This window comes from Arachis hypogaea, chromosome 19 (assembly GCF_003086295.3).
Source record: "Arachis hypogaea cultivar Tifrunner chromosome 19, arahy.Tifrunner.gnm2.J5K5, whole genome shotgun sequence".
Lineage (NCBI taxonomy): Eukaryota > Viridiplantae > Streptophyta > Magnoliopsida > Fabales > Fabaceae > Arachis > Arachis hypogaea.
Genome location: NC_092054.1, coordinates 98,158,528 through 98,185,844, shown reverse-complemented (window position 1 = coordinate 98,185,844; position 27,317 = coordinate 98,158,528). Strand labels below are relative to the sequence as shown.

The following is a 27,317-nucleotide window of genomic DNA, read 5'->3' as shown; positions in this document are numbered from 1 at the left end:
CGCGTACGCGTGGGTCACGTGTACGCATGACAAGCATTGATGCCAGTAGCACCCTAGCCGCATGGTTCTGGCACAACTCACTGTCCAGACCAAGCGACAGCACAGTTAACGTATGAGCAAAAATCATGGTCCACGCGTACGCGTGGATCACACGTACGCGTGACATGAACAACAAAGATATCATAATTTTTGCACCATTTCAAGCAAAATGGCACAAAGACACCTAGAATTTCAAGGCAACAACCAAAATGACCAAAATACACAAACTACCATAAATGAAAACTTCATGAAACAACCATCATTCAAACATATCTAATCAAACTCAATAAACTCATATCCTATCTAATCAAACATATCTAATTAAAGAGATGAAAACAAGGTGAAAGAACTATAAACAAGGAAGATCATACCATGGTGGTGTGTCTCCCACCTAGCACTTTTCTTTAACGCCTTAAGTTGGACGGTCAATGGCTCAATTCTCTTCCCTGGGAGGATCCTCCAAGAGGAAGATCTCCAATTCTTTGTTGTTCTTGGCCTTCACACCATGGTACAATTTGAGCCGGTGGCCATTCACCTTGAAGAAAGTAGGGCTTGAGAGATGGCTCAAGTGGATTACGCCATATGGTTCAACGTTTTCTACCACATAGGGACTATCCCATCTCGACCTCAATTTACCCGGCATCAACCTCAATCTTGAACTATAGAGAAGCACTTGATCTCCAACCCTAAATTCTCTTCTTTTGATATTCCGGTTATGTACTGGCTTCACCTTTTCCTTGTAGATTCTTGAATTCTCATATGCCTCCAACTGTATGCACTCTAACTCCTCCAATTGTAATTTTCTTTCAATTCTGGCATTCCCTAATCCCAAATTACATTCCTTGATGGCCCAATACACCTTATGCTCATTTTCCACTAGAAGGTGACATGCATTTCCATAGACCAACCGGAACGGACTCATGCCAATTGGTGTCTTATAAGCCGTCCAGTTGGCCCACAGTGCATCTCCGAGCCTAGTACTCCAATTCTTCCAATGGGGTTTCACCATCTTCTCTAAAATTCTCTTGATTTCCCGGTTGGAAACCTCCGCTTGACCATTGGTTTGGGAATGATAAGCCGTAGCTACCTTATGGATAATGTCATCAAAGTGTGAGCCTTGATCGCTCACGATTGCTCGTGGCGATCCAAAATGGCAAATAAGATGATTTCTTACAAAGAAAGCAACAGTGTTAGCATAATCGGTATGGGTTGAAATTGCTTCCACCCATTTAGAGACATAATCAACCGCTAACAAAATGTAGAGAAAATCATTAGAGTTTGGAAACGAACACATAAAGTCAATACCCCAAACATAAAAAATTTCACAGAAAAACATAAATTGTTGGGGCATTTCATCCCTCTTGGATATATTTCCAAATCTTTGGCATTGGTGGAAAGAATTACGAAATGAGGTTGCATCTTTGAATAGGCTAGGCCACCAAAATCCACAGTCTAACACTTTTCTTGCTGTCCTTTGATGACCAAAGTGTCCACCACTTTCGGAAGAGTGGCACACTTCTAAGATAGACCAAAATTCCGTTTGAGGCACACACTTTCTAATTACTTGGTCAGCACCACATCTCCACAAGTAGGGATCATCCCATATGTAATACTTGGACTCGTTTTTAAGCTTGTCCCTTTGGTGCTTAGAAAAGTGTGGAGGAAAGGTATGGCCTACCAAGTAAATTGGCAATAGATGTAAACCAAGGAGTGACTTCCGAGATTGCTTGCGAGGCATCTAAGGGAAAAGCATCATTCCACTTAAAATATAACTTCCGTTGCAAGTATAGACTAAACCGCCAATCAACTCCCATGATCAAAGTTTAATTTCCAAATACAAATATAACTGAGAGTAATTAAACCTCGGGTCATTCTCCCTAGGAATGCAATTAAGATGTCACTTTCTTGGTTGTTTGGAAAAGGGGATTTTCAAGTAAGAAACGGAAAATTAAAGGAACTAAGAAATAAAAGAACTAAGAAATGATCAAAAAGAGAATTAATGCAATTAAAAGGGAAATAAGGTCAAAACTAGTAAAAGTGCTATAAATGCATAAAAGAGCCTTGACTTGGGAATGAGAATTAAGGAATCCTATCATCGTCATAACAACAACTATGGCAACTATGATGAGTCAATCTCGCTTTGTCAACCCCTAACATCGAGGAGTTAGTCAAGCAAGCATAATTGACCTTAATTCATAAATCCTAGCTAACTTACTAATTTCTTAGTAAAAAGTTAGCGTCAATGGAAACAAGAGCCAACTAACTACCCAAGAATCACTAAATGTCGGATATTATGACTCTAGTATCCTGGGAATTCATTTCCCAAGCCAAGGTGTGAAAATCTACTCAAAATCTAAAGTTGGCATTTTCACAAACACCTTGTGGGCATAAAAATAAAACATGGAAAATTGCAAAGGAAATGAAAACTATAACCAAACTATTCACAAAATCAACACTAAACATGCAATCAAGCAAAGAGAAATCATAAGACATTAAATTCATCAACCAAAACTTCAAGAAACCAAAATTGCATATATTAACAAAGTAACTTGACAAGAGGAAAATGTAACAAGAGTAGTAAAATTAAAGAGGAAATTAAAGAGTACTTACAATGAGATAAGAAAAATCCAAGATCAAACTTGAAACTATAAAATGCTACAATGAAAATTAAAGTAAACCCTAAGAGAGAATTTCTATACTACACTACTCCTACTCCTAATGCATTTTCTATCTAATCTAACGTAATGTAAGCTAATGCCTTCATATGTGATGTTGTCCTCTTCATATAGCACTTCAAACTAGCCTTCAGCCTTCCAAAACTGGGCCAAGAGGCCCCCAAAATCGTGAGCCACGTGCCTCATTAATGAAGTCACATGCTGGTACCTGTGCGTACGCACAGATGTGTGCGTACACACACTTACTCATTTTTCTACTTGTGCATACGCACGAGATGTTGTGCGCACGCACACTTGCTAATTCCGCTCTTGTGCGTACGCACAGAAGATTGTGTATACGCACACTTGACTGTGTGCTTCTCCTTTGTTTTCTTCATGTATTCTCCATTTTTGCATGCTTCCTTCCACTTCTACCAAACCATTCTTGCCTAATTGACCCAAAATCACTCACAAAACATATCACGGTATCGAATGGAATAAAAGTGGAATTAAATTACTCAATTTAAGCACAAAAATGCATGTTTTCACATTTAGGTTCAATTTAGGGATAAAACACAAAAGTATGCTATTTTGGTGAATAAGTGTGAGTTTATGTGATGAAATCCACCCAATTCAAGCCAAACTTTAGCATAAAATATGGACTCATCAGGGTGGAATCACATGGCAAATTTTTATAGCAGCTCAAGTGGTCCGCCACTAAATTTTGTGATCCACTCCTATCCTTGATCTCTAAATCAAATTCTTGCAAGAGTAATAGCCATCGGATCAATCTCGGCTTACACTCTTTCTTTGCCAACAAATATTTCAATGCCGCATGATTCGAATATACTACTAATGAGCGGATATTTTATACGCTTTTTGGCATCATTTTCATATAGTTTTTAGCATATTTTATTTAATTTTTATTAAGTTTTCATAGGTTTTAGTGCAAAATCACATTTTTTGGATTCTACATTGAGTTTGTGTGTTTTTGTGCAATTTCAGGTATTTTCTGACTGAAATTAAGGAGCTAGAGCAAAAGTTAGCAAAAATCTGATTCAGAGATAGAGAAAGCACTGCAAATGCTGTCTGGATCTGACCTCCTTACACTCGAAAGAGCTTTTCTGGAGCTACAGAAGTCCAAATGGAGCATTCTCAACAGCTATGAAAATCTGACTTCTAGAGCTTTCCAGCACTGTATAATAGTCCATACTTTGCTTCAGATTAGAAGGCCCAAAACTGGCGTCCAATGCCAGTCTCCTGCCCTATTCCAGGCGTCCAGCGCCCAAAGGAGGAGACCGGCGTCCAAACGCCCAGAGAGGACCCCTAGCCAGCGTTCAATGCCCTAGAGGCCTAATAGCACGTGGATCTCATCAAATCTTGGCCTAAACACTCAACAAGTGGGCTCCAAAAGTGGATTTTAGCACTAAAAGACTATTTTACCCTTCTTATGTAATCTTTAGTCATTAGTTTAGTATTTAAGGGATATTTTACATAATCAAAGAAAGACTTTTAGGCTATATTTTCATTTATCATTGTGTGTTCTATCAATATGAGTTTCTAAACCTCTTAGGTTGAGGGGAAGAGCCCTGCTGAATTTTATGGATTAATAAAAGTGTTACTGTTTCTCTTCAATCTGTGTTGGATTTAATTCTAAGATGTATTTTCGTTCTTCAACATGATGAACGGGATGACCCGTGACAATCATCTTCATTCTTCATACTAAGACCGTGTGCCTGACAACCACTCGTGTTCTTCTTGGGTTCGTGTGAATACTTAAGTGGAAAGCATTGAACCGCTAGCTTGACTATACATTTCTTAGACGGCTAATCCACGACTTCGTTGGGGACATCTCGAGAGACTAGTTCAACCGAGGTATGGGGAGATTAGGGTCTCTGTGGTAGAGGCTAGAACCAAGGGCAGCATCCTCTGATCCGGAAGATTCGACCTTGTATGTGGGGTTTTGATTAGGATCACCAAAGAGAATGAACTGCAGGAACTTCACCTTCAATCAGAATGGATCCACACTAACCCTGGGGTTCAGATCTGGAGGAGTATTGCAGCTGCTCAAACCAGCGTCAATCACATACAGCCTGCCATAGAAGAAATCATTCACAATTGAAGAAGACATTAATACCAGAGTTAATCCAGACGGACAAAGCATCTCCAAGCCTTAACCACCTTCTTATCATAGTTTACACGACTTCTGAGTTCTGATTACCCTTTTTCATTCCTTTTATGCTTTTAACCAAATTCAAACCAATAACTCTTTTATCCGCCTAACTAAGATTTGCAAGATAACCATAGCTGGGTTCAAATCACAATCCTCGTGGGGTCGACCTTGACTCGCTCAGGTATTACTTGGACGATCCAGTGCACTTGCCAGTTCAGTTGTACGAAGCGTGGGAATTCGTGCACCATGTTTTTGGCGCCGTTACCGGGGATTGTTCGAGTTTGGACATCTGACGGATTATCTTGTTTCCTAGATGAGGTATTGTCTTTAATTTTTTTAAGAGTCTTTTATTTTATTTTTCTTTTTTTTTTTTCGAAAAATCAAAAACCTTTTTCAAAAAAATTTTTCTTTTCTTTGTTTAATCTTTGTTTTTGGTTTGAGTCTTTTGTTTTTGTTCTTGTTGAAATTTTCGAATTCTTTGAGTCTTTCTTTCTAAAACTTTTCAAAAATAGTTTCTTTTGCTTAATCTTGTGTCAATCTTTAAGTTTGGTATTTTCTTGTGTCTTTTCTTTGAAATTTTCAAAAATTTTGTCTTTGGTTTTCAAAAATTTTAAGTTTGGTGTCTTTGCATGTTCTTGTGTTCTTTGAATTCTTTGAGTTTTGTTCTTGGTGTTCTTCTTGATCTTCAAAGTGTTCTTGTTTTCTTTTTTGTTTTGATCTTAAAATTTTTAAGTTTGGTGTCTCTTTGTGTTTTTCTTGTTAATTTTTACACACTAGGTCCTTTTAGATCTTAAAATTTTAAGTTTGGTGTCTTTTTGTTGTTTTTCTCTTTCCTCATTAAATTCAAAAATAAAAAAAATTATCTTTTCTATCTTTATTTTAATTAAATTTTAAAAAATTACATTAAAAATTCAGATTTTAATTTTAAATTTTTATCTTATTTTATCTTAGTTTTAAATTTCAAAATCAAATCTTTTCAAAATCATATCTTTTTCAAAATCTTATCTTATCTTTTTATCTTTCTTTAAAATTCAAAAATTTAAAATTCAAAATTCGAAAATCATATCTTATCTCATTTCAAAATTAAATTTTAAAACCAAACCTTTTAAAAAATCAAATCTCTTTCAAATCTTTATCTTATCTTGTTGACTTTTTCAAAATTCAAAATTTAAAAACTTCAAAATTTAAACTTTAAAATTCAAACTTCAAAATTCAAATTTTAATTTCAAAATTCAAAATTTAAAATTTAATTTTCAAATTTTAAATTTTAAATTCAAATCTTTTCTAATCTTCTATCTTATCTTGTTTTCAAATATTTTCTTATTAGTTACTTATCTTCTCTCTCTTCTTTTTCAAAACTTCCTAACTAATTTTTCTCTCTCCTAATTTTCGAAAATCCTTTTATTTCTCTCTCTTCTTTTTCGAATTTAATAAATAAATAAAATAAAAATAAAAATATTTTAATTCTTATTTCTCTTTTCTATTTCTAATTCTTCTCCTCTCTACTTCTATTTATTCGAATTCTTCTTCCCCTTCTTCTTTCTTCACATCTCACAGGGAGTCCTCTGTTCTTGAACATAGAGCTCCCATTCTCTTCTGTCCTTGGTTTATTCTTTTCTTGTTTATGACCAAGAACATGGATAAAGAACCTCTCTTTAATCTTGATCATGAACCTGAAAGGACTTTAAGGAGGAGCTTACAACAAGTTAAAGCACAACACTCCAGAAGAAACCTTTCAGAAAATTTTGAACAAGAAGTTGAAGACATGGCCAAACATGGAGGAGAAGCAAGAAAGGTTCTTGGTGACTTCACCATGCCTACCTCTGACTTTTATGGCAGAAGTATCTCTGTACCTGCCATTGGAGCTAACAACTTTGAGCTAAAGCCTCAGTTAGTCTCTCTACTACAACAGAATTGCAAGTTTTATGGACTTCCACTAGAAGATCCACATTAATTTCTGTCGGAATTCTTGCAGATCTGTGATACTATTAAGACCAATGGAGTGAATCCTGAGGTCTACAAACTTATGCTCTTTCCCTTTGCTGTACGAGACAGAGCTAAGATATGGTTGGATTCTTGGTGTGTGGCAGAAGTTAGACTAATTAAGAGAGTCTTAATAAAAGAAATGCGTTGCAAGTATAGCTCTCAACCAGCTAAAGTCTGCCTCACCAATTTAAAATGGGGTTGTCACAAATTTTAGAAATAAAAATACTGGGAGTATGAGTTCCAGGTCGTCTCCCAACGAGTTGCAGGAAAGGGTGCTATTTTATTAACTAGAAGTTTTCCAGAAAAGTTGAGTTTTGATAATGAGTAAAAATAATTGTAAATTAAAGCAATATAACTAAGAGTTATTAGTAATATTAAAAGGCCTTGACTGGGGGAATGATTAATTGGAAGTTCTATCCTTGTTGGAATCTTCTCAAGTGTAGTGTAAAGAGGTTATTGTTTTCACTTAGTTAACCCTTACTAAATAAAGGAAAGTCAAGTGATTGAGCTGACTCTTACCCGCAATTCCTAGTCCTCTCCCTTGGGAAGGTCTAGCGTTAGTAGGTACAGAATTAGCCAACAACGTCCAATTTAACTAAGCACTTGAGCATTCCAACTCAAGCGTCTCCTCTTAATCAACCCCCATGTCAAGTAGGAAATCTACTCCATTAACATAGAATTAATATTCATAAAAATATGAGAAGACATAATAAATTAAAACAAAATAAAATAGAGAATTAAAATTAATTAAAATTAAAAGTAACTCTATATATTAATAAATTTAAAATGCAACATACTTAATTGAATAGGGTCAATGAGCAACTAATGAGAGTAAAGGAATAAGGGAACAAACTAAAGTAATGTCTTTGCGGAGGTAATGACTCTTCAGCATCCAAAATCCAAAGCAAAAGCATAAACTATCAATGTAAAGCTAATCTAGATTCAGATCTAAAACTGAATGTAATCCTAATATCGATGTATCTGAATGTGTGTGGATGCGCATTGAGTCTCTGAATGTTTCCTAGCTTTAGTCTGTGTTTCTGGGCCAAAAACTGGGTCAAAAGGCGGCCCAAAATCACCCCCAGCGTATTCTGTTATTTCTGCAGATCGCGCAGGTCACGCGTACGCGTCGTCCACGCGTTTGCTTCATTCGTGCAGACTCTACTCCACGCGTTTGTGTCAGGCACGCATTCGCGTAGCTGCGATTTTTTCATTTCGCGCGCTCGCGTGAGCCATGCGATCGCGTCAGTGTTTGCTGGTCATCTCCTTAGTTTCTTGTGTTCCTTCTATTTTTGCAAGCTTCCTCTCCGTTTTCTGAGCCATTCCTACCCTATGAAGTCTGAAACACTTAACACACGGATCACGGCATCGGATGGGATAAAGGAGAGTTATAATGTACTAATTAAAGGTTTCTAGGAAGCAAGTTTTCAACCATAAACAATACTAGGAAGGAGTTATAAAATTCAGGCAATCTCTATGAATAAGTAGGTAAAGACTTGATAAAACCACTCAATTAAACACAATATAAATCATAAAATAATGGTTTATCAATTCTCAACTAAAAGAGAGCCTAGACTCTTGGAAAAAGCTGGTCAATGCTTTCTTGGCTAAATTCTTTCCTCCTCAAAGGATGAGGAAAATTAGAGTGGAAGTTCAAACCTTCAGACAAAAAGAAGGTGAATCCCTCTATGAAGCTTAGCAAAGATACAAGCAATTGATCAGGAGATGTCCTCCTAACATGCTCTCAGAATGGTCTATCCTAGGAATTTTCTATGATGGTCTATCTGAGATGTCCAAAATATCGTTGGACAACTCTGCAGGTGGATCACTCCACCTGAAGAAAACACCTGCAGAAGCAAGAGAACTCATTGAGATGGTTGCAAACAACCGATTCATGTACACCTCTGAGAGAAATTCTGTGAACAATGGGGTCCCTCAGAAGAAAGAAGTTCTTGAAGTTGATACTCTGAATGCCATATTGGCTCAGAATAAGATCTTGACCCAGCAGGTCAATATGATCTCTCAGTATTTGACTGAAATGTAAGCCGCAGCTGGCAGCACTCAGGAAGCTTCTTCTGAAGTAGAAGCTTATGATCCTAATCAACCCACCATGGAAGAGGTGAATTACATGGAAAAACCCTATGGAAACACCTACAACACCTCATGGAGGAATCATCCTAACCTTTCATGGAAGGATCAACAGAAGCCTCAGTAAGGCTTCAATAATAATCAAGGTGGAAGGAACCAGAATAGGGAATATGGAGACTCCTAAGTAGAGCCTTTCTGACTTAGTCACTCTAGTCTCCAGCCTCTCCAAGACCACTCATAGTTTCATAACTGAAACAAGGTCTTCCATCAGAAATTTGGAGGTACAGATTGGTCAATTGAGCAAGAGGATCCCTAAGACTTCTCTTGATACTCTTCCTGGTTACACTGAAGTAAACCCAAGAAAAGAGTGCAAGGCCATCACCACTGAGGCAGAGGCCGAATCTGGAGAGACTGGAAAGGAATTGAATGCCAGTAAGGAAGATCTCATTGGGTGCTCAACGCCCAAAATGGCTAAGAGCCTGGCGCTGAACGCCAGTGAGGAAGCCCTCACTGGGCGTTTAACGCCTAACCAGACAGCAAAGCTGGCGCTGAACACCAGTGAGGAACCCCTCACAGGGCGTTCAATGCTCCAACAGATAGGGGAGCTGGCGTTGAACGCCAACTTGGATATCCCTGTTGGGCGTTCAACACCCAAAATGGTAAGGAAACTAGCGTTTAATGCTAGTAAGGGTATACAGCATGGGCGTTAAATGCCCAAAGAGCCATCAGAGCTGGCATTGAACGCTAGTAAAGGCACACCCTCTGAGTGCTCAATACCCACTCAAGAAATCCCTATCCAAGAACTAAAGGAAGCCAAGGTTCATATAGAGACCATAGAGGTTCCTTTGTATGCACTCCTGTAATGCATGAGTTCTGATGAATACTCATCCTCTGATGAGGATGAAGACACTAGGGAAGAGCAAGTTGCTTGGTACCTAGGAGCTCTCATGAAGCTGAATGCCAAGCTATTTGGTATAAAGCCTTTGGAGGAAGAACCTCCACTAATTACCAAAGAGCCCAATGCTTTGGTTCAGCAGAAGCTACCTCAGAAGCTTCCAGATCCTAGATGCTTCCTAATTCCTTGCACCATAGACACCATGACCTTTGAGAAGGCTCTGTGTGACCAACAGTCAAGTATAAACCTCATGCCACTCTCTGTAATGGAGAAGTTGGGCATCTTTGAGATACAAGCTGCAAACATCTCACTAGAGATGGCAGACAAGTCAATGAAGAAGCCATATGGCTTAGCAGAGGATGTCTTGGTGAAGGTTGAAGACTACTACATCCCTACAAACTTTATAGTCTTGGATACTAGGGAAGATGAATCATCCTTAGAAGACCTTTTCTAGCTACTACCAATGCTATCATTGATGTAGCTAAGGGAGAACAGATCCTACAACTAGGGGAGGATCACATCTTGTTTAAGATGCCTCACCCCAACTCTCCCTCTGAGATGACTGTGTAACACTTAGTGTTCTAACCATCTCTTTCTGTGCAGAGCTTTACTGAGTCCCCAAATATCAATTCTAAATTTGGTGTTGGGAAGCCATTAACAAGCACTGAGAACAAAGGTACTAGGAAGAAAGTACCTAAAGGTTGGAGGGACAAGAAAGTCTCCACTAAAGGCCTCTCGCCTGACATGAGAATTATCTTCACTAAGAAGGAAGTCATACCATATACAGTGAGTCGTATCCTGTTTCTAGAGCATGTGGAGCTCATTCATGAAAAGACAGGAAGAAAGTTCACTGTAAGGGGTAAAATTCTGAGCCCATACTCACCTCCGTAAGGAGCTAACCGTCAAGCTAGTGACGTTAAAGAAGTGCTTGTTCGGAGGCAAACCAACCTTAATTAATTATTTTTATTCTCTTTTATTTTGCTTTTCAGTAAGATTTTAGGTTCATGATCATGTGCAGCAGTCAGAGCATAGACAGAAATATTCAGTAGTGAAAATAGAACACTCTGGATAGAGTGTTGCTGGCGTTGAACGCCAGCCAGGGAGCAAACCCTGGGCGTTCAACGCCCCCAATGGGCAGCATAGCTGGCATTGAACACCAGCCAGGGAGTAGACCCTGGGCGTTTAAAGGCTAGTGCAGAGGGCAGGGAATCTGAATTTCCTAGCCTCTCAGGACTAGTGGGTCCCACATCATCTTTACCTACCCCACTTTTTCCCTCTCTCTTTCACACTTCTCTATACACTCTTCCCTATAAATCCTAGCCCAATCACATCTATATCACTTCCCCAAAACCATCATAACTCCCACCAACTCCCACCCACTTCAAAATTAAATTTTCCTCCTAATTACCCACCCATGGCTGAACCCAACCCTACCCCCTCCTATAAATAACCCTCCTTCTAACCCTTCATACACACACACTTCATATACTCATAAGCCCCATTCGGCCAAGCCCTCTCTCTCCTTCTATTTTCTTCTTCTTCTACTCCATTCTTCTCTTTTCTTTATTTTTGCTCGAGGACAAGCAAAACTTTTAAGTTTGGTGTGGGAAAAGCATTGCTTTTTGCTTTCCATTACCACTTATGCTACCCAAGGTTGGAGAATCATCTAGCAAGAGGAAAGAAAAGGCAGTAGCCGCTACCTCTGAATCTTAGGAGATGGAGAAATTCATTACCAAAGCCTACCAACAACACTTTTATAAAGTAGTGGCAGAGAAGAAAGTGATCCCTTAGGTCCCTTTCAAGCTCAAGAAGAATGAGTATTCGGAAATTCGAAGAGAGATCCAAAGAAGAGGTTGGGAAGTCCTAACTAATCCCATTCAAGATCTTAGGATTTTAATGGTGCAAAAGTTCTATGCTAATGCATGGGTTAGTAAAAACCATGACACTAGTGTGAACCCAAATCCAAAGAATTGGAGCACCATGGTCCGAGGGAGAATCTTAGATTTCAGCCCAGAAAGTGTGAGATTGGCATTCAACTTGCCTCTGATGCAAGGAGACCTACATCCTTACACTAGAAGAGTCAACTTTGATCAGAGACTAGATCAAGTGCTCTCAGACATCTGTGTGGAAAGAGCACAGTGGAAGAGGGATTCCCAAGGCAATCTCATTCAACTAAGAAGGCTTGACCTAAAGCCCATGGCTAGAGGATGGTTGGAATGTATCCAACGCTCTATCATCCATACTAACAATCGGTCAGAAGTGACTATTGAAAGGGATATCATGATCCATTGCATCATGATTAGAAGTGAGGTGGAAGTACATGAGGTGATTCCTCAAGAATTGTACAAGATAGCTGAGAAGCCTTCCACCTAAGCAAGGTTGGCATTCCCACACCTCATCTGTCATCTATGCAATTCAGCTGGAATTGTCATAGAAGGAGATATCTCTATTGGGGAAGACAAGTCCATCACTAAAAAGAGGATGGAGCATCAAGAGCATTCCACCATCCTCAATGAAATCAGAGAAGACCAAAGGGCTATGAGGGAAGAACAATAGAGACAAAAAGTGACATTAAAGAGATCAAGCACTACATTGGGTCCTCAAGAAGGAGTACTAGCCGCCACCATTAAAGGTGGATTCGTTCTCTTAATCTTCTTTTTCTTATGTTATTTTTCTGTTTTCTGTTATGTTGTATTGTCTGTTCTCTTGTTCTTATTACATGATCATTTCCATTTATGTCTTAAAGTTGTAAAATGTTCCATATATCTCTCACATTGCTTCAAAGAAAATTTTATTTGGAAAGAATTGAGAGATACATGAATTTCAAGTTTATAATAAGAATAGTTCAATTATCTTGATGTGGTGGAATTGCTTTTGTTTTCTGAATGTATCAGTAAACAGTGCATATTTGAAGTTGAAATTAAGAATGTTGGCTCTTGAAAGAATGATGAAAAAGAAAAAGTATTATTGATAATCTGAAAAATCTAAATAAATTGATTCTTGAAGCAAGAAAAAGCAGCAAAAAGAAAAAGAAAAAGCATGTTGCAAAAGAAAAAGAAAAAAAATAATATATGCGTGCGAAAAAATAATAAAATGGCGAAAAAAATAAATAGAAAAAATCAGAAAAAGCCAATAGCTCTTTAAAATAAAAGGCAAGAGCAAAAAACTAATAACCCTTTAAACCAAAAGGCAAGGGTAAAAGGATCCAAGGCCTTGAGCATCAATGGGTAGGAGGGCCTATAAGGAATAAAATCTTGGCCTAAGCGGCTCAACCAAGCTGTCCCTAACCATATGCTTGTGGTGTGAAGGTGTCAAGTGAAAAGCCTGAGGCTGAGCAGTTAAAGTCGTGGTCCAAAGCAAAAAGAGTGTGCTTAAGAAATCTGGACACCTCTATCTGGGGATTCTAGCAAAGCTGAATCACAATCCGAATGGGTTCACCCAGTTAAAGTGTCTGTGGCATTTATGTATCCGGTGATAATATTGGAAAACAAAGTGCTTAGGGTCACGGCCAAGCCTCTAAAAGTTGTGTTTAAGAATAAAAAAGAATTGAACTAGGAAAGTCAATAATATCATCTGGATTTTAAGTTCCTAAAGATGCCAACCATTCTGAATTTCAATGGATAGTGGGATGCCAAAACTATTCAGAAGCAAAAAGCTACTAAGTCCTGCTCATATAATTGAAACTGAGCTTCATTGGAAACTCTGAGATTTATTGTATCTTACTCTTCTTTGTATCCTACCGTGTTTTTAGTTGCTTGGGGACAAGCAACAGTTTAAGTCTGGTGTTGTGATGAGCGGATATTTTATACGCTTTTTAGCATCATTTTCATATAGTTTTTAGCATGTTTTGTTTAATTTTTATTAAGTTTTCATAGGTTTTAGTGCAAAAATCAAATTTTTTGGATTCTACTTTGAGTTTGTATGTTTTTGTGCAATTTTAGGTATTATCTGGCTGAAATTGAGGAGTTGGAGAAAACGTTAGCAAAAGTCTAATTCAGAGATAGAGAAAGCACTGCAGATGTTGTCCGAATCTGACCTCCTTGCACTCAAAAGAGCTTTTCTAGTGCCACAGAAGTCCAAATCACGCGTTCTCAATGGATATGGAAAGCCGACTTCCAGAGCTTTCCAACAATGTATAATAGTCCATACTTTGCTTCAGATTAAAAGGCCCAAAACTGGCGTCCAACTTCAGCCTCCTGCCCTATTCCAGGCGTCCAGCGCTCAAAGGAGGAGACCAGCATCAAAACGCCTAGAGAGGACCCCCTAGCCAGCGTTCAACGCCCTAGAGGCCTCATAACACGTGGATCTCATCTAAGCTCATCCCAAACACTCACCAAGTGGGCCCTAAAAGTGGATTTTATCACTAAAAGACTGTTTTACCCTTCTTATGTAATCCTTAGTCATTAGTTTAGTATTTAAGGGATATTTTATATAATCAAAAAAGACTATTAGGCCATATTTTCGTTTATAATTGTATTTTCTATCAGTATGAGTTTCTTGATAGCACAGAAACTTGTCTCTCAATAATTTTCCTTCGGCAAGTATACCGAATTGTCGTCAAGTAAAAACTCACAATAGAGTGAGGTCGAATCCCACAGGGATTGATTGGTCAAGCAATTTTAATTAGGGGAATGTTCTAGTTGAGCGAAGTAGAATTTGGTTTGAGAGTTGTAGGAAATTAAATGGCGGAAAAGTAAATAGCAGAAAATGTAAATGCTGGAAGTAAAGAGCTGAAAGTAAATGACGGAAAGTAAATTGCAGAATTGTAAATGGGAATGGGGAAGATGCTCATGAAAGTAAATTGCAAAAATTAAAGAGAATGGGTAAGATCAGAAATGGGGATTCATTGGGCTTAGGAGATGTTGCATTCTCCGGATCAAGTTCATTTTCGTCTCTTCCTCAATCAATGCATTCATTGATCTCCTTGGCAATCTTAAGTGATCGAATTCCAATTCCTTGGTAATTCAATCTCTCAAATCTTGATTAATAGCCAATTCCTTGGTCAATTGCTCATGAGAAGAGATGAAGTATGGTCACTGATTATACCACATGCATTCCCAAATCAAGTGTTGGTAGGATTATAGTCACCATACCCAACCAAACCCAATTTGGTCCAACATGAGAAAGCATTTCTAGCATGATCTCTTCATTCCTCTTCCAAGGTTCAGAAGAGATCCAAGTATGAATAGCTTCTTTTCCAAGATAACTACCCAATGGGATGAAGATTGAAAGCTTTCTAGTAAAATCAAGAGAAAAGATAGAAGAAGAGTAACGAAAATTAGTATTGATCCATAAAATTACAACAGAGCTCCCTAACCCAATGAAAGGGGTTTAGTTGTTCATAGCTCTGGAAATGAAAAACAAAGATGGAGAATACATTATGAAAACTAGAACTAGAAGTGCAGAGAAAGTAAATTATACAGAGAGTAGTTCTCAATTTCCCATCCCCCAAAAGCTTCTTTCTGATTCAAAACTACCCCTATATATATTACTCTTCTGATCTTCTAGTTGGTTCTTCAAGTCTTGGATATGGGCCTTTGGATCTTGAGTTTGAAGCAGTTATCTTCCGCAGTGGGCTTAGCTTTACTTGCAGAGAGAAAGTGTGGAGTAGGCAGGGTGTTTAGCTCAGGACGTTAGTGGCGTTAACGTTAAGTGAGAGTGTGGGTTCGAGAAAGTTAGTGGCAATCACCTTTTCCACTAACGTTCCTCACCCAGGGATGATACACGTTAACTTCAACGTTAGTGGCACCAACGTGACTACTAACGTTGCCTCTTGGTCCTTCGCACACATTATTGGGGCTCACCTTTTCCAATAACGTTGAGAGTCCTCCCTTCCCCTTACGTTAGAGTCTACGTTAGCTTAGTTAACGTGGCTCTTAACGTAGGCTTGCCAATTCTTCGAGAACGTTAGTGACATTTACCTTTGTCACTAACGTTCCAAGGTGCCCCTACTTCCCACATTAGAATCCATGTTAACTAAGTTAACGTGGCTTCTAACGTGGTAATGATAGCCATTTCCAACGTTAGTGACAAAGGTGAGTGTCACTAACGTTGGCTCATCATCCTATCCTCAACGTTAGCTTCCACGTTAACTAAGTTAACGTGGTAGTTAACATGGCTCATAGTGGCTAATTGTGGCTCATTCCAATGTTAGTGACAAAGGTAAGTGTCACTAACGTTGGCGATCACTTTCTTTCTCCACGTTAGCTTCCACGTTAACTAAGTTAACGTGGCAACTAACGTGGCTCATTGTAACTTGGCCAACGTTAGTGACAAAGGTGAGTGTCACTAACGTTGGCTTCTTATTTGCTTCCTAACGTTAGAGTCCACGTTAACTGAGTTAACGTGGCTCTTAACGTGGCCACTTATGAGCTTGGTCCAACGTTAGTGATAAAGGTGAGTGTCACTAACGTTGGCTCCACTTTCTTTCTTCCACGTTAAGAGTCACGTTAAGAGTTCACGTTAACTTAGTTAACGTGACTCTTAACGTGGGTTATGATGGCTTCGAGGACGTTATTGGTGATTACTTTTCTCATTAACGTTGTAAGCTAGCTCCCATTCCACGTTGGTGGTTACGTTAGTTAGACTAACGTGGCTGCCAACGTGGCTCTTTCTTGCTTCCTTTGTCCTGAAATCAAGCAATACAGTGCATCAAAGTTCTAATCCACATCATGAGACATGCATCATCCAATTTGTCATCTAATTCATGCAAAATTCTCATGAAATCATGTAAAGTGCTCAATGTATGCTTAAATCAAGATGTAAGTGAAATTCTACCCAAAACTTGCTTATTTCCTAAGAAAATGCATGAAACTACCCTAAAACAGTAAAGAAAAGGTCAGTGAAACTGGCCAAAATGCCCTGACATCACAACACCAAACTTAAAGCTTGCTTGTCCCTAAGCAAGTACTGGAACAAGAGAATGATGAATGAAATGCCAAGGAATGAGTCATTATTGTGGAAGTCATGTCCTTGGTTTTATGCTGGTTTCATGCATAGCAACTTAGGTTCATTCCTTTACTGGCTTTCAGACCTTTATCATGTCCTGGAATACTCACTTGATTGCACCCTATGAGACTCTTATTCATTGATCCTTTTATTGTTTTCTGGGCTTATTTGTGTTCTTAGGCTAAGTGCTCTGTGAGGGGGCGACTCTTTAAGATAAGCTTTCAGCCAGCACTCCCGAACCAGTTAGTTCAAGGTGCTAGGTTTTAAGACACCCCTAAGGACTTACTCCCTCAAGTCTCTTTCCCCCATACATATACACCACAGGCACATGGTTTGTTATTTCCTTTCTTGAGACCTTGGTGTCCAGCACCTCTTTGGGTTACTAAATGTTCTGTAGTAAGGTTGCTCTTGATAGTGGATTTTCATTTGATAATCCCGGGTTAGTTAACCCAAGTTACCAAGTGATGAAGCACTCCTACGAACTTATTCATCCAAGCAGGTCCTTGGTACAGGAGCACCACAGACACATCTCTCAAGTTTCAAACCCTTGGTGCCTAGCCTTATTCTTTATTAACTTTTCTTTCTTTTTCAACTCTTATTGTTCTTTTCCCCTTTTTTCTTATTAGGATCTTGTTATTTAGCTAGTCTCATGGAGTGTGTTTCAAGCATATGATTCAGGACAGATAGTTGTCTTCCCACCCTTGTTGGTGAACCAACTTAGCTAACTTATGACCACATCACACACTAAGGAACTTACTTCACAATGTGAACTCCACTTTGGTCTTTGATAACACACATTCTCTTTTTATTTGATTCAAAAGGAGACAAGCAACACAATAAGCAGGATGGAATTGAAAACAGGCAACTTGACTAGTAATCATAGACCTAGGCAATGAAAAACTTAAAGACAGAATTGAAAATTTCTAAACTACCATGGAACATGTTCTATTTCATACATGATTTTCCTTATTTAAAGCTTGAAAAAGATGGAACAAAGAGGGAACTCCACCACCTTTTACTCATGGGGTTTCCCATGCTCTTCCTCTTGCTTGTCCTCTTTGTTTTTCTCTTGAGTGCTTGTACTCCCACTTCCCTTGCCTTTTCCAATCAACTTCTTCCAAAAACCAGCATCTTCCATCTTCTTTTTCAATGTTTCCTTCTGCTGTTTCACCTTGCTTTCTTCTTGTTCCACAAAATCTTTTTGGACCTCATCATATGTAGGGATGGCATAGTGTAGATTATGCATATGACTAGACATGTAGTTCAATTTGGCTTGAGTGTTTATGTTGAACTCCTCCCTATGTAGTTGTCGTCCTTCATTAAGTACACTGAACTCATTGAATGCCTTTGTCTGAGCTAGCTGGTGTTGGTTGAGTTCTTGAAGGTGCTTATCTTGATGCTCTTGCCTTTCAGACACTTGATTGATGGCTTGAGTGAGCTGGGAATAATGTTCCATTTGCTGTTTCTGCCACTCCCCTTGTTGATTCATCCAATTAGAAAGGAGCTCTTCTTGACGATCCATCCTTTGAGCTTGAACATGCAGTTGTTGTTCTTGTCCCTCCATATAACTCCTTGCTAGTTCCTCAATGGCTCCATGAATGTGTTTCAGGTTTATGTTGGTTGGGTCATAATATTCTCTTTGTTGGTGTTCTTCCTGATGAGATTCTTCTTGGTGGGTTCCTTCTTTTGGTTTTCGCTTTCCTATTTAAGGTCTCCTTTGTTGTTGGGCGGGCGTAGTATAGATCAGACGCTGAAGTGTAACTAGCCTCCCAGGGTTCACCCATTCTGGATTGCTATCCTCGAAGACTACCTTGGCCTTTGTACACAATCTGAGAATGGTGCTGGGGTACCAAAGCCTGGCACCCGAATCAACCTTCTCAGCTGACTCTTGAATCCCCTCAGCTATGAATTCATGCACATTGATTTCTCTACCCTATACTAGGCAATGTACCATAGTCGCTCGATTAATATTGACCTCTGAATTATTTGCAGCTGGGAGGATAGACTTCCTCACGATTTCAAACCATCCCTTGGCTTCCGGGCTAAGGTCTCGCCTCTTGATGAACCGGGATCTCTTATCCGTATACCTTTCCCAGTCAGCTCCTATGACACATATGTCAGTCACTATTTCTTCGAGTTTATCATTGTCAGGGCTCTTACTTATCCTTGCATGATAACTAAGCTCATCAAAATGTGGTGATTTCAGCTGAAGAGTTCTTGTTATAGCATTTGGGCTAAAGTCCACCTCTCTTCCTCTTACGTAACTTTTGAAGGTTGGGGCCTTGGTTTTGTCTTCTCTAACCACATTTGCATAGAACTCTTTGATGAGGTTTGCATTTATCTTCCCCTCCGGGTTCGTAAGCCTTTGCCAACCCCTTTATTCAATCTTCTCTCGAATCTGTGGGTACTCATCCTCGTCAATTTGGAACGTTAACTCAGGCAGTATCTTCTTGAGCTTTATCCGTCCAAATTCGAGTTCATGGAATGCTGTTTTGAATCTCTTCTCAGCGAAAGGAATGCTCTCCACTGGTTCCTTCCTCTTTTGCCTCTTGGAGCTTGATGATGCCATGAGTTTGAGTTGATGTGTGAAGAGGGCGGAAGGTACGGATAGATGAGGAATTTGGTTGGTTAGGACAAGGTGTGATGAAGGGGAAGAGTGTTTAGTTTCGAAAATGAGAAGTGTGGGGAGTGAAATTGGAATGTTAAGGGTGTACTTAGTGCGAATCACTTATATAGGGAAGTGGTGTGTGGATGAAAGGTGTGGATTGAATGGGTTAGTGTATGATGAACGGATGGGGCTCTGCAGGGGATGAGCACAAGGATCATCATCTTTGTGAGGGAGATTGGTTCGGTCTTCAAGGGTCTCATTTTTTCAATGTTGCATGGCACATTTCCTAATGCATTTTCCCTTGAGACACGTGTGTATTCTCCATTCATGAAGTGGCCGAAACTTCTTCATTTAATTGTCCACTCAATCCACTTCAATACCCCTTTCTTCTCTCCTACAAAATAAAAGAATTTTGATTAAAAAAATATGTGTGGAAAGTGGCGGCAAAATTAAAAGAATAACTATTTTTTAAAGTTTTTGTTTTAACTAACTAACTGCCATTCAATAGAGTAAACTAACTGACTAACTCAACATCCATGTGTGCAACATTGGCAACACCAAACTTAGTTTAGTGCCGTGTGGTGTAAAAGATTTGTTTAAGGCCCCCTAAGAGTAACATGATATGGGTTACATTGATGTTCTCTTAGTGTGCCTTGAACACCAAACTTGTTCTTCACTATATGTTGCTCACAAGGATTCATTCAAGTCCATGTCAAGTTGATTTGAAATCCCTAAACCTTGCATTATTAACTACTTTTAAAAGCATGTAAAACATGGGTTGCCTCCCATGAAGCGCTTCTTTAGCGTCACTAGCTTGACGTTTTGCCTTTGTCATGGTGGTTGGTAATGCTTCAGATCTTCCCCTCTTGCAGTAGACCTATACCCATTGGCTTCATCAAGGATCTCCACATGTTCTAAGGAAAGAACTCTATTGATGGTGAAGACCTTAGGTAACTGAGATGGAATAGTGGGGAGATAAGGTGGAATATCTGGGAAGTAGGCTGAGATCACTTTATCCCCCGGAGAAAAGTCCTCTGTAGGGATCTTCTTGTTCCTCCACCTCCTTGGTGCCTTCTTCTTTGTCCCTTTTGATGTTGCCTAGCTTTTTGTGACCACCTCTTCTAAGGGAATTTTGTTACTGGTCTCATATGACTCTGGGGGTTTAGGTTCCTCCTTATTTTCCTTGAGCTGTGACAGCTGTTGATTGCCTTGTTCTTCAACCAAGTGGTTTCCCAGAGGTGTTGGTTGTGCTTCAGTGCTTGCCTCCTCCCTCTGTATCTCATTATGATCTGTTTCTTGTGAGAGTTTGAAGACATTGAAGCTGAGTTGTTCATCATGGATCCTCAAAATTAGCTCCCCTCACTCCACATCTATGAGTGCTCTGGCTGTAGCTAAGAACGGTCTTCCCAATATGATTGGATGAGTGTGACTTTCTTCCATGTCTAAGATGACAAAGTCTGTGCGAAGGAAGTATTTTTCCACCTTCACCAGCATATTTTCAACCACTCCTACTGCTTGTTTTTGAGTTTTGTCAGCCAGCCTGATAACTACATCTGTGGGTATTATCTCATTGATCTGCAACCTTTTCATAAGGGATAAAGGCATTAAGTTGATGCTTGCTCCCAAATCGCAGAGTGCTTTATCAAACATTGTTTCTCCTATGGCACAGGGGATGTGAAAACTCCCTGGGTCCTTCCTTTTTATAGGCAACTCTGGTTGAATGAGAGCACTGCACTCCTTATTCATCACTATTGTTTGTCCTCCATTGAGTGAGCTTTTCCTGGTCAGCAGCTCCTTCATATACTTAATATATGAGGGCATTTGTTGGAGGGCCTTGATGAATGGTATGTTTACATGGAGGGATGCAAACAGGTCAAGAAATCTTGAGTATATTCTCTTCTCTACAGCACCATTGAGTAATTGGGGAAACGGTGCATAGAGTTTCAGCAGCTCCTTCTGTGTCAGCTCTTTTTGTGAAATTTTGGGTTTTTGGTGATCTTTTTCCTGTTTCTCTGCTGATGTCTCTCCAAGTTGTTCTAATGGCTTGTTTTTCTTTTCCTCAGTCTCCTTATTGCTTATAGTAACCATCTTGCAATCTTCCCATCTGACTTTCTTTGCTTCACCTCTCAGATTTTTTTCTGTGTCACTTGGGAAGCTATCAGTAGGTTTGGGAATCTTTTCAGATAAGTATCCCACTTGAAATTCTAGCCTCTTGATGGTGTCCCCCTGGTTCTTGATACTAGCTCGCACCTCCTCTTTGAATACCTTATTATCTTGAATCTCTTTGCATATGCCTTCAAGTAGAGTCTCAATTTTGGAGAGTCTTTCTTCAGATGATGGTGAGTTGAGAGTAGATGGGTGAGTTGGGTCATTTTGGTTTTGGTATGGATGTGGAGAGGTGTTGTTAGGGTGGTGCTGATATGATCTCTGTGTGGAATGTTGGTGAGCTGCATGGTTGTTGGGGTTGTGACGTCTCTGATCTTGGCTTTGATCTTGTTGATTTCCCCACCCAAAGTTTGGGTGATTCCTCCAACCAGGGTTGTACGTTTTGGAGTAAGGATCATGGGTCTGCCTGGGTGAGTTTCCAATGTAGTTGGCTTGTTCTTGCTCCTCCTCTGCCTCAGCATTCACTCCCTCTTGGGTTGTTGATGAGGTGGTGATTGCTGCCACTTGGTTCCTCTCCATCTTCTTGGTGAGGTCAGCCAGTTGCTTGGTAATAAGCTTGTTTTGGGCCAGCAGTGCATCCATATTGTTTAGTTCCATCACTCCTCTAGTGTTGCCTCTTTCAGAAGCATAGAAATAGTCATTCTCTGCTACAGTTTCAATGACATCTATGGCCTCCTCAATGGTCTTCTTCTTGTTCAGAGATCCCCCGGATGAATGGTCTACTGCCTTCTTTGATTCATAAGAAAGGCCTTCATAGAAAATGTGTAGCTGCACCCATTCATTAAACATATCTGGTGGACACCTTCTTGTCAGGTCCTTGAACCTCTCCCATGCTTCATATATAGTCTCACCATCCTGCTGCCTGAATGTTTGCACCTCAGCTCTCAGCCTGTTGATCCATTGAGGAGGATAGAATCTTGCCAAGAATTTGTTCACCACATCTTTCCAGGTTGCTAAACTCTCCTTTGGGAAGGATTCTAGCCATTTAGATGCCTTGTCCTTAAGTGAGAAAGGGAACAGAAGTAGTCTATAGGTGTCAGGATGAACACCATTAGACTTCACAGTATCACATATCCTCAGGAAGGTGGTTAGATGTTGATTGGGGTCTTCTTGGACACCTCCTCCGAATGAACAGTTGTTCTGAACAAGGGTGATGAGCTGTGGCTTTAGTTCAAAGTTGTTGGCATGTATGGTTGGCCTTTGGATGCTACTCCCACAGTTTCCTGGGTTTGGGTTGATGTAAGAGCCTAGAACTCTTCTCTCTTGCCCAGCATGATTTGCTAGACCTTCTCTGCCATGGTTGTGAGCCTTTTCTTCATGATGGTTCTCCATGTTTTCATCCATATCTGGTTCAAAGTACTCCTCCTCTTCCTCAGCACCAACTACTCTCTTTCCTCTTGCTTCCCTCCTTAATCTAAGGAAGGTCCTCTCAGGTTCAGAATCAAAGGAAGTTGAAGCCCCGCTTCTTCTCCCTGTCATACAACCAACAAGGCACAAGCAAGGAAATAATTGCAGATAGTACTCTTGTTAAAATTGTTGTTAGTGTGAGTGATGCAATATATCAAACAGTTAGTGGGTTAGTGAACTGAATAGTAAATAACTAAGAAAAAGGAGTAGGGGGAAGGGAGGAAAATAACTAAAACTGAAAGTAATTAACTCAAATAGAAATTTAAATCAAACAAAAGAAAAATGCTAAATCTAGTTATCCTCCAATTTAGTCATTGTTGATTCAAAATCAATCCCCGACAACGGCGCCATAAACTTGATATCACAGAAACTTGTCTCTCAATAATTTTCCTTCGGCAAGTATACCGAATTGTCGTCAAGTAAAAACTCACAATAGAGTGAGGTCGAATCCCACAGGGATTGATTGGTCAAGCAACTTTAATTAGAGGAATGTTCTAGTTGAGCGAAGCAGATTTTGGTTTGAGAGTTGCAGGAAATTAAATGGCGGGAAAGTAAATAGCAGAAAATGTAAATGCTGGAAGTAAAGAGCTAAAAGTAAATGACGGAAAGTAAATTGCAGAATTGTAAATGGGAATGGGGAAGATGCTCATGAAAGTAAATTGCAGAAATTAAAGAGAATGGGTAAGATCAGAAATGGGGATTCATTGGGCTTAGGAGATGTTGCATTCTCCGGATCAAGTTCATTTTTATCTCTTCCTCAATCAATGCATTCATTGATCTCCTTGGCAATCTTAAGTGATCGAATTCCAATTCCTTGGTAATTCAATCTCTCAAATCTTGATCAATAGCCAATTCCTTCGTCAATTGCTCATGAGAAGAGATGAAGTATGGTCACTAATTATACCACATGCATTCCCAAATCAAGTTTTGGTAGGATTATAGTCACCATACCCAACCAAACCCAATTTGGTCCAACATGAGAAAGTATTTCTAGCATGATCTCTTCATTTCTCTTCCAAGGTTCAGAAGAGATCCAAGTATGAATAGCTTCTTTTCCAAGATAATTACCCAATGGGATGAAGATTGAAAACTTTCTAGTAAAATCAAGAGAAAAGATAGAAGAAGAGTAACGAAAATTAGTATTGATCTATCAAATTACTACAGAGCTCCCTAACCCAATGAAAGGGGTTTAGTTGTTCATAGCTCTGGAAATGGTAAACAAAGATGGAGAATACATCATGAAAACTAGAACTAGAAGTGCAGAGAAAGTAAATTATACAGAGAGTAGTTCTCAATTTCCCATCCCCCAAAAGCTTCTTTCTGATTCAAAACTACCTCTATATATAATACTCTTCTGATCTTCTAGTTGGTTCTTCAAGTCTTGGATATGGGCCTTTGGATCTTGAGTTTGAAGCAGTTATCTTCCGCAGTGGGCTTAGCTTTACTTGCAGAGAGAAAGTGTGGAGTACGCAGGATGCTTAGCTCAGGATGTTAGTGGCGTTAACGTTAAGTGAGAGTGTGGGTTCGAGAACGTTAGTGGCAATCACCTTTTCCACTAACGTTCCTCACCCAGGGATAATCCACGTTAACTTCAACGTTAGTGGCACCAACGTGACCACTAACGTTGCCTCTTGGTCCTTCGCACACGTTATTGGGGCTCACCTTTTCCAATAACGTTGAGAGTCCTCCCTTCCCCTTACGTTAGAGTCTACGTTAGCTTAGTTAACGTGGCTCTTAACGTAGGCTTGCTAATTCTTCAAGAACATTAGTGACACTTACCTTTGTCACTAACATTCCAAGGTGCCCCTACTTCCCACGTTAGAGTCCACGTTAACTAAGTTAACGTGGCTTCTAACGTGGTAATGATAGCCATCTCCAACGTTAGCGACAAAGGTGAGTGTCACTAACGTTGGCTCATCATCCTATCCTCAACGTTAGCTTCCACGTTAACTAAGTTAACGTGGGAGTTAACGTGGCTCATAGTGGCTCATTGTGGCTCATTCCAATGTTAGTGACAAAGGTAAGTGTCACTAACATTGGCGATCACTTGCTTTCTCCACGTTAGCTTCCACGTTAACTAAGTTCATGTGGCAACTAACGTGGCTCATTGTAGCTTGGCCAACGTTAGTGACAAAGGTGAGTGTCACTAATGTTGGCTTCTCTTTTGCTTCCCAACGTTAGAGTCCACATTAACTGAGTTAATGTGGCTCTTAACGTGGCCACTTATGAGCTTGGTCCAACGTTAGTGACAAAGGTGAGTGTCACTAACGTTGGCTCCACTTTCTTTCTTCCACGTTAGAGTTCACGTTAACTTAGTTAACGTGACTCTTAACGTGGGCTATGATGGCTTCGAGGACGTTATTGGCGATTACTTTTCTCATTAACGTTGCAAGCTAGCTCCCATTCCACGTTGGTGGTTACTTTAGTTAGACTAACGTGGCTGCCAACGTGGCTCTTTCTTTCTTCCTTTGTCCTGAAATCAAGCAATACAGTGCATCAAAGTTCTAATCCACATCATGAGACATGCATCATCCAATTTTTCATCTAATTCATGCAAAATTCTCATGAAATCATGTAAAGTGCTCAATGTATGCTTAAATCAAGATGTAAGTGAAATTCTACCCAAAACTTGCTTATTTCCTAAGAAAATGCATGAAACTACCCTAAAACAATAAAGAAAAGGTCAGTGAAACTGGCCAAAATGCCCTCCTCGGTTGTGTTTTCTATCAGTATGAGGATATAATTGTGTTTTCTATCAGTATGAGTTTCTAAACCTCCTCGGTTGAGGGGAGGAGCCTTGTTGAGTTTTATGGATTAATAAAAGTATTACTGTTTTTCTTTAATCTGTGTTTGATTTAATTCTAAGATGTATTTTCCTTCTTCAACATGATGAACGGGATGACCCGTGACAATCATCTTCGTTCTTCATACTAAGACTGCATGCCTGACAACCACCCGTGTTCTTCTTGGGTTCGTGTGAATACTTAAGTGGAAAGCATTGAACCGCCAGCTTGACTATACATCTCTTAGACGGCTAATCCACGACTTCGTTGGAGACTTCTCGAGAGACTAGTTCAGCTGAGGTATGGGGAGATTAGGGACTCTGTGGTAGAGGCTAGAACCAAGGCGCAACATCCTCTGATTCGGAAGATTCGACCTTGTCTGTGTCATTTTGAGTAGGATCACCAAAGAGAATGAACTATAGGAACTTCACCCTCAATCAGAATGGATCCGCACTAACCCTGGGGTCCAAATCTGGAGGAGTATTGGCAGCTGCTCAAACCAACGTCAATCACATACAGCCTGCCATAGAAGAAATCATTCACAATTGAAGAAGACAGTAATACCAGAGTTAATCCAGATGGAAAAAGTATCTCCAAGCCTTAACCACCTTCTTATCATAGTTCACACGACTTCTGAGTTCTGATTACCCTTTTTCATTCCTTTTATGCTTTTAACCAAATTCAAATCAATAACTCTTTTATTCGCTTGACTAAGATCTGTAAGATAACCATAGCTTGCTTCAAACCACAATCCTCGTGGGATCGACCCTGACTCGCTCAGGTATTACTTGGATGACCCAGTGCACTTGCTGGTTCAGCTGTACGAAGCGCGGGGATTCGTGCAACAACTACCACCTTAGAACTAGGTAAATAGGCCCGAAATTTATCCAAGGAGAAAACAATTGCCAACAATTCTTTTTTGGTGGTAGTATAATTGGATTGGGCACCATCTAGAGTCTTAAAGGCATAAGCTATAACGTAAGGATCCTTACCATCGCGCTGTGACAAGCGCGGCCACCACGGCATGGTTAGATGCATCACACATGATCTCAAACGGGCTATTCCAATTTGGCCCTCTCACTATGGGTGCTTTGGTCAAGGCTTCCTTCAATGTATCAAATGCTTCCATGCACACCTCATTGAAATCAAATTCTATATCTTTTTGGAGCAAACGGGAAAGAGGCAAAGCCACCTAACTAAAGTCCTTTATGAACCGCTGGTAAAAACCTGTGTGACTAAGAAAAGTACAGACTTCCCTCACAGAAGAGGAGTAAGGTAATTCAGAAACAACTTCAACTTTTGCAGGATCCACAGAGATACCATCACTAGAAACGTTGTGGCCTAGCACAATACCTTGTTTAACCACAAAATGACACTTTTCAAAATTGAGAACAAGGTTTGAGCTAGTACATCTTTCTAGTACTTTGGCCAAACTACCCAAGCAATCATCAAATGAATCTCCATAAACACTAAAGTCATCCATAAAAATTTTCATGCAATGCTCAAGAAAATCAGAAAAGATGCTAGTTATGCACCCTTTGAACGTCGCAGGTGCATTACATAAGCCAAA

The 27,317-nt window shown here is 39.7% G+C and overlaps 1 protein-coding gene and 1 non-coding gene across 2 annotated transcripts; one reads left to right on the top strand and one right to left on the bottom strand.

Annotated features, from left to right (window-relative positions):
* Positions 1-472: 472 nt before the first annotated feature.
* LOC112778544 (uncharacterized) lies at positions 473-26,773 on the bottom strand. Its single transcript, XM_025822851.1, has 3 exons — positions 26,554-26,773; positions 1,214-1,287; positions 473-1,126 (listed from the first exon to the last, which is right to left on the bottom strand). The coding sequence occupies exons 1-3, from the start codon at positions 26,771-26,773 to the stop codon at positions 473-475; spliced, it is 948 nt and encodes a 315-aa protein (XP_025678636.1).
* LOC112781075 (small nucleolar RNA R71) lies at positions 22,341-22,448 on the top strand. Its single transcript, XR_003191871.1, has one exon. It is a non-coding gene; the product is annotated as a small nucleolar RNA R71 (small nucleolar RNA).
* Positions 26,774-27,317: the final 544 nt, after the last annotated feature.

Bases quoted from the DNA above. Each gene is read 5' to 3' on its own strand.
- LOC112778544 (XM_025822851.1), bottom strand. From the start codon at position 26,773: ATGCCGTGGTGGCCGCGCTTGTCACAGCGCGATGGTAAGGATCCTTAC. The intron at 1,288-26,553 runs GTGCACTGGGTC...ACATTTTGTTAG, and splicing joins TCGTACAGCTGAACCAGCAA to CGGTTGATTATGTCTCTAAA. The intron at 1,127-1,213 runs GTAAGAAATCAT...ATTATCCATAAG, and splicing joins CTAACACTGTTGCTTTCTTT to GTAGCTACGGCTTATCATTC.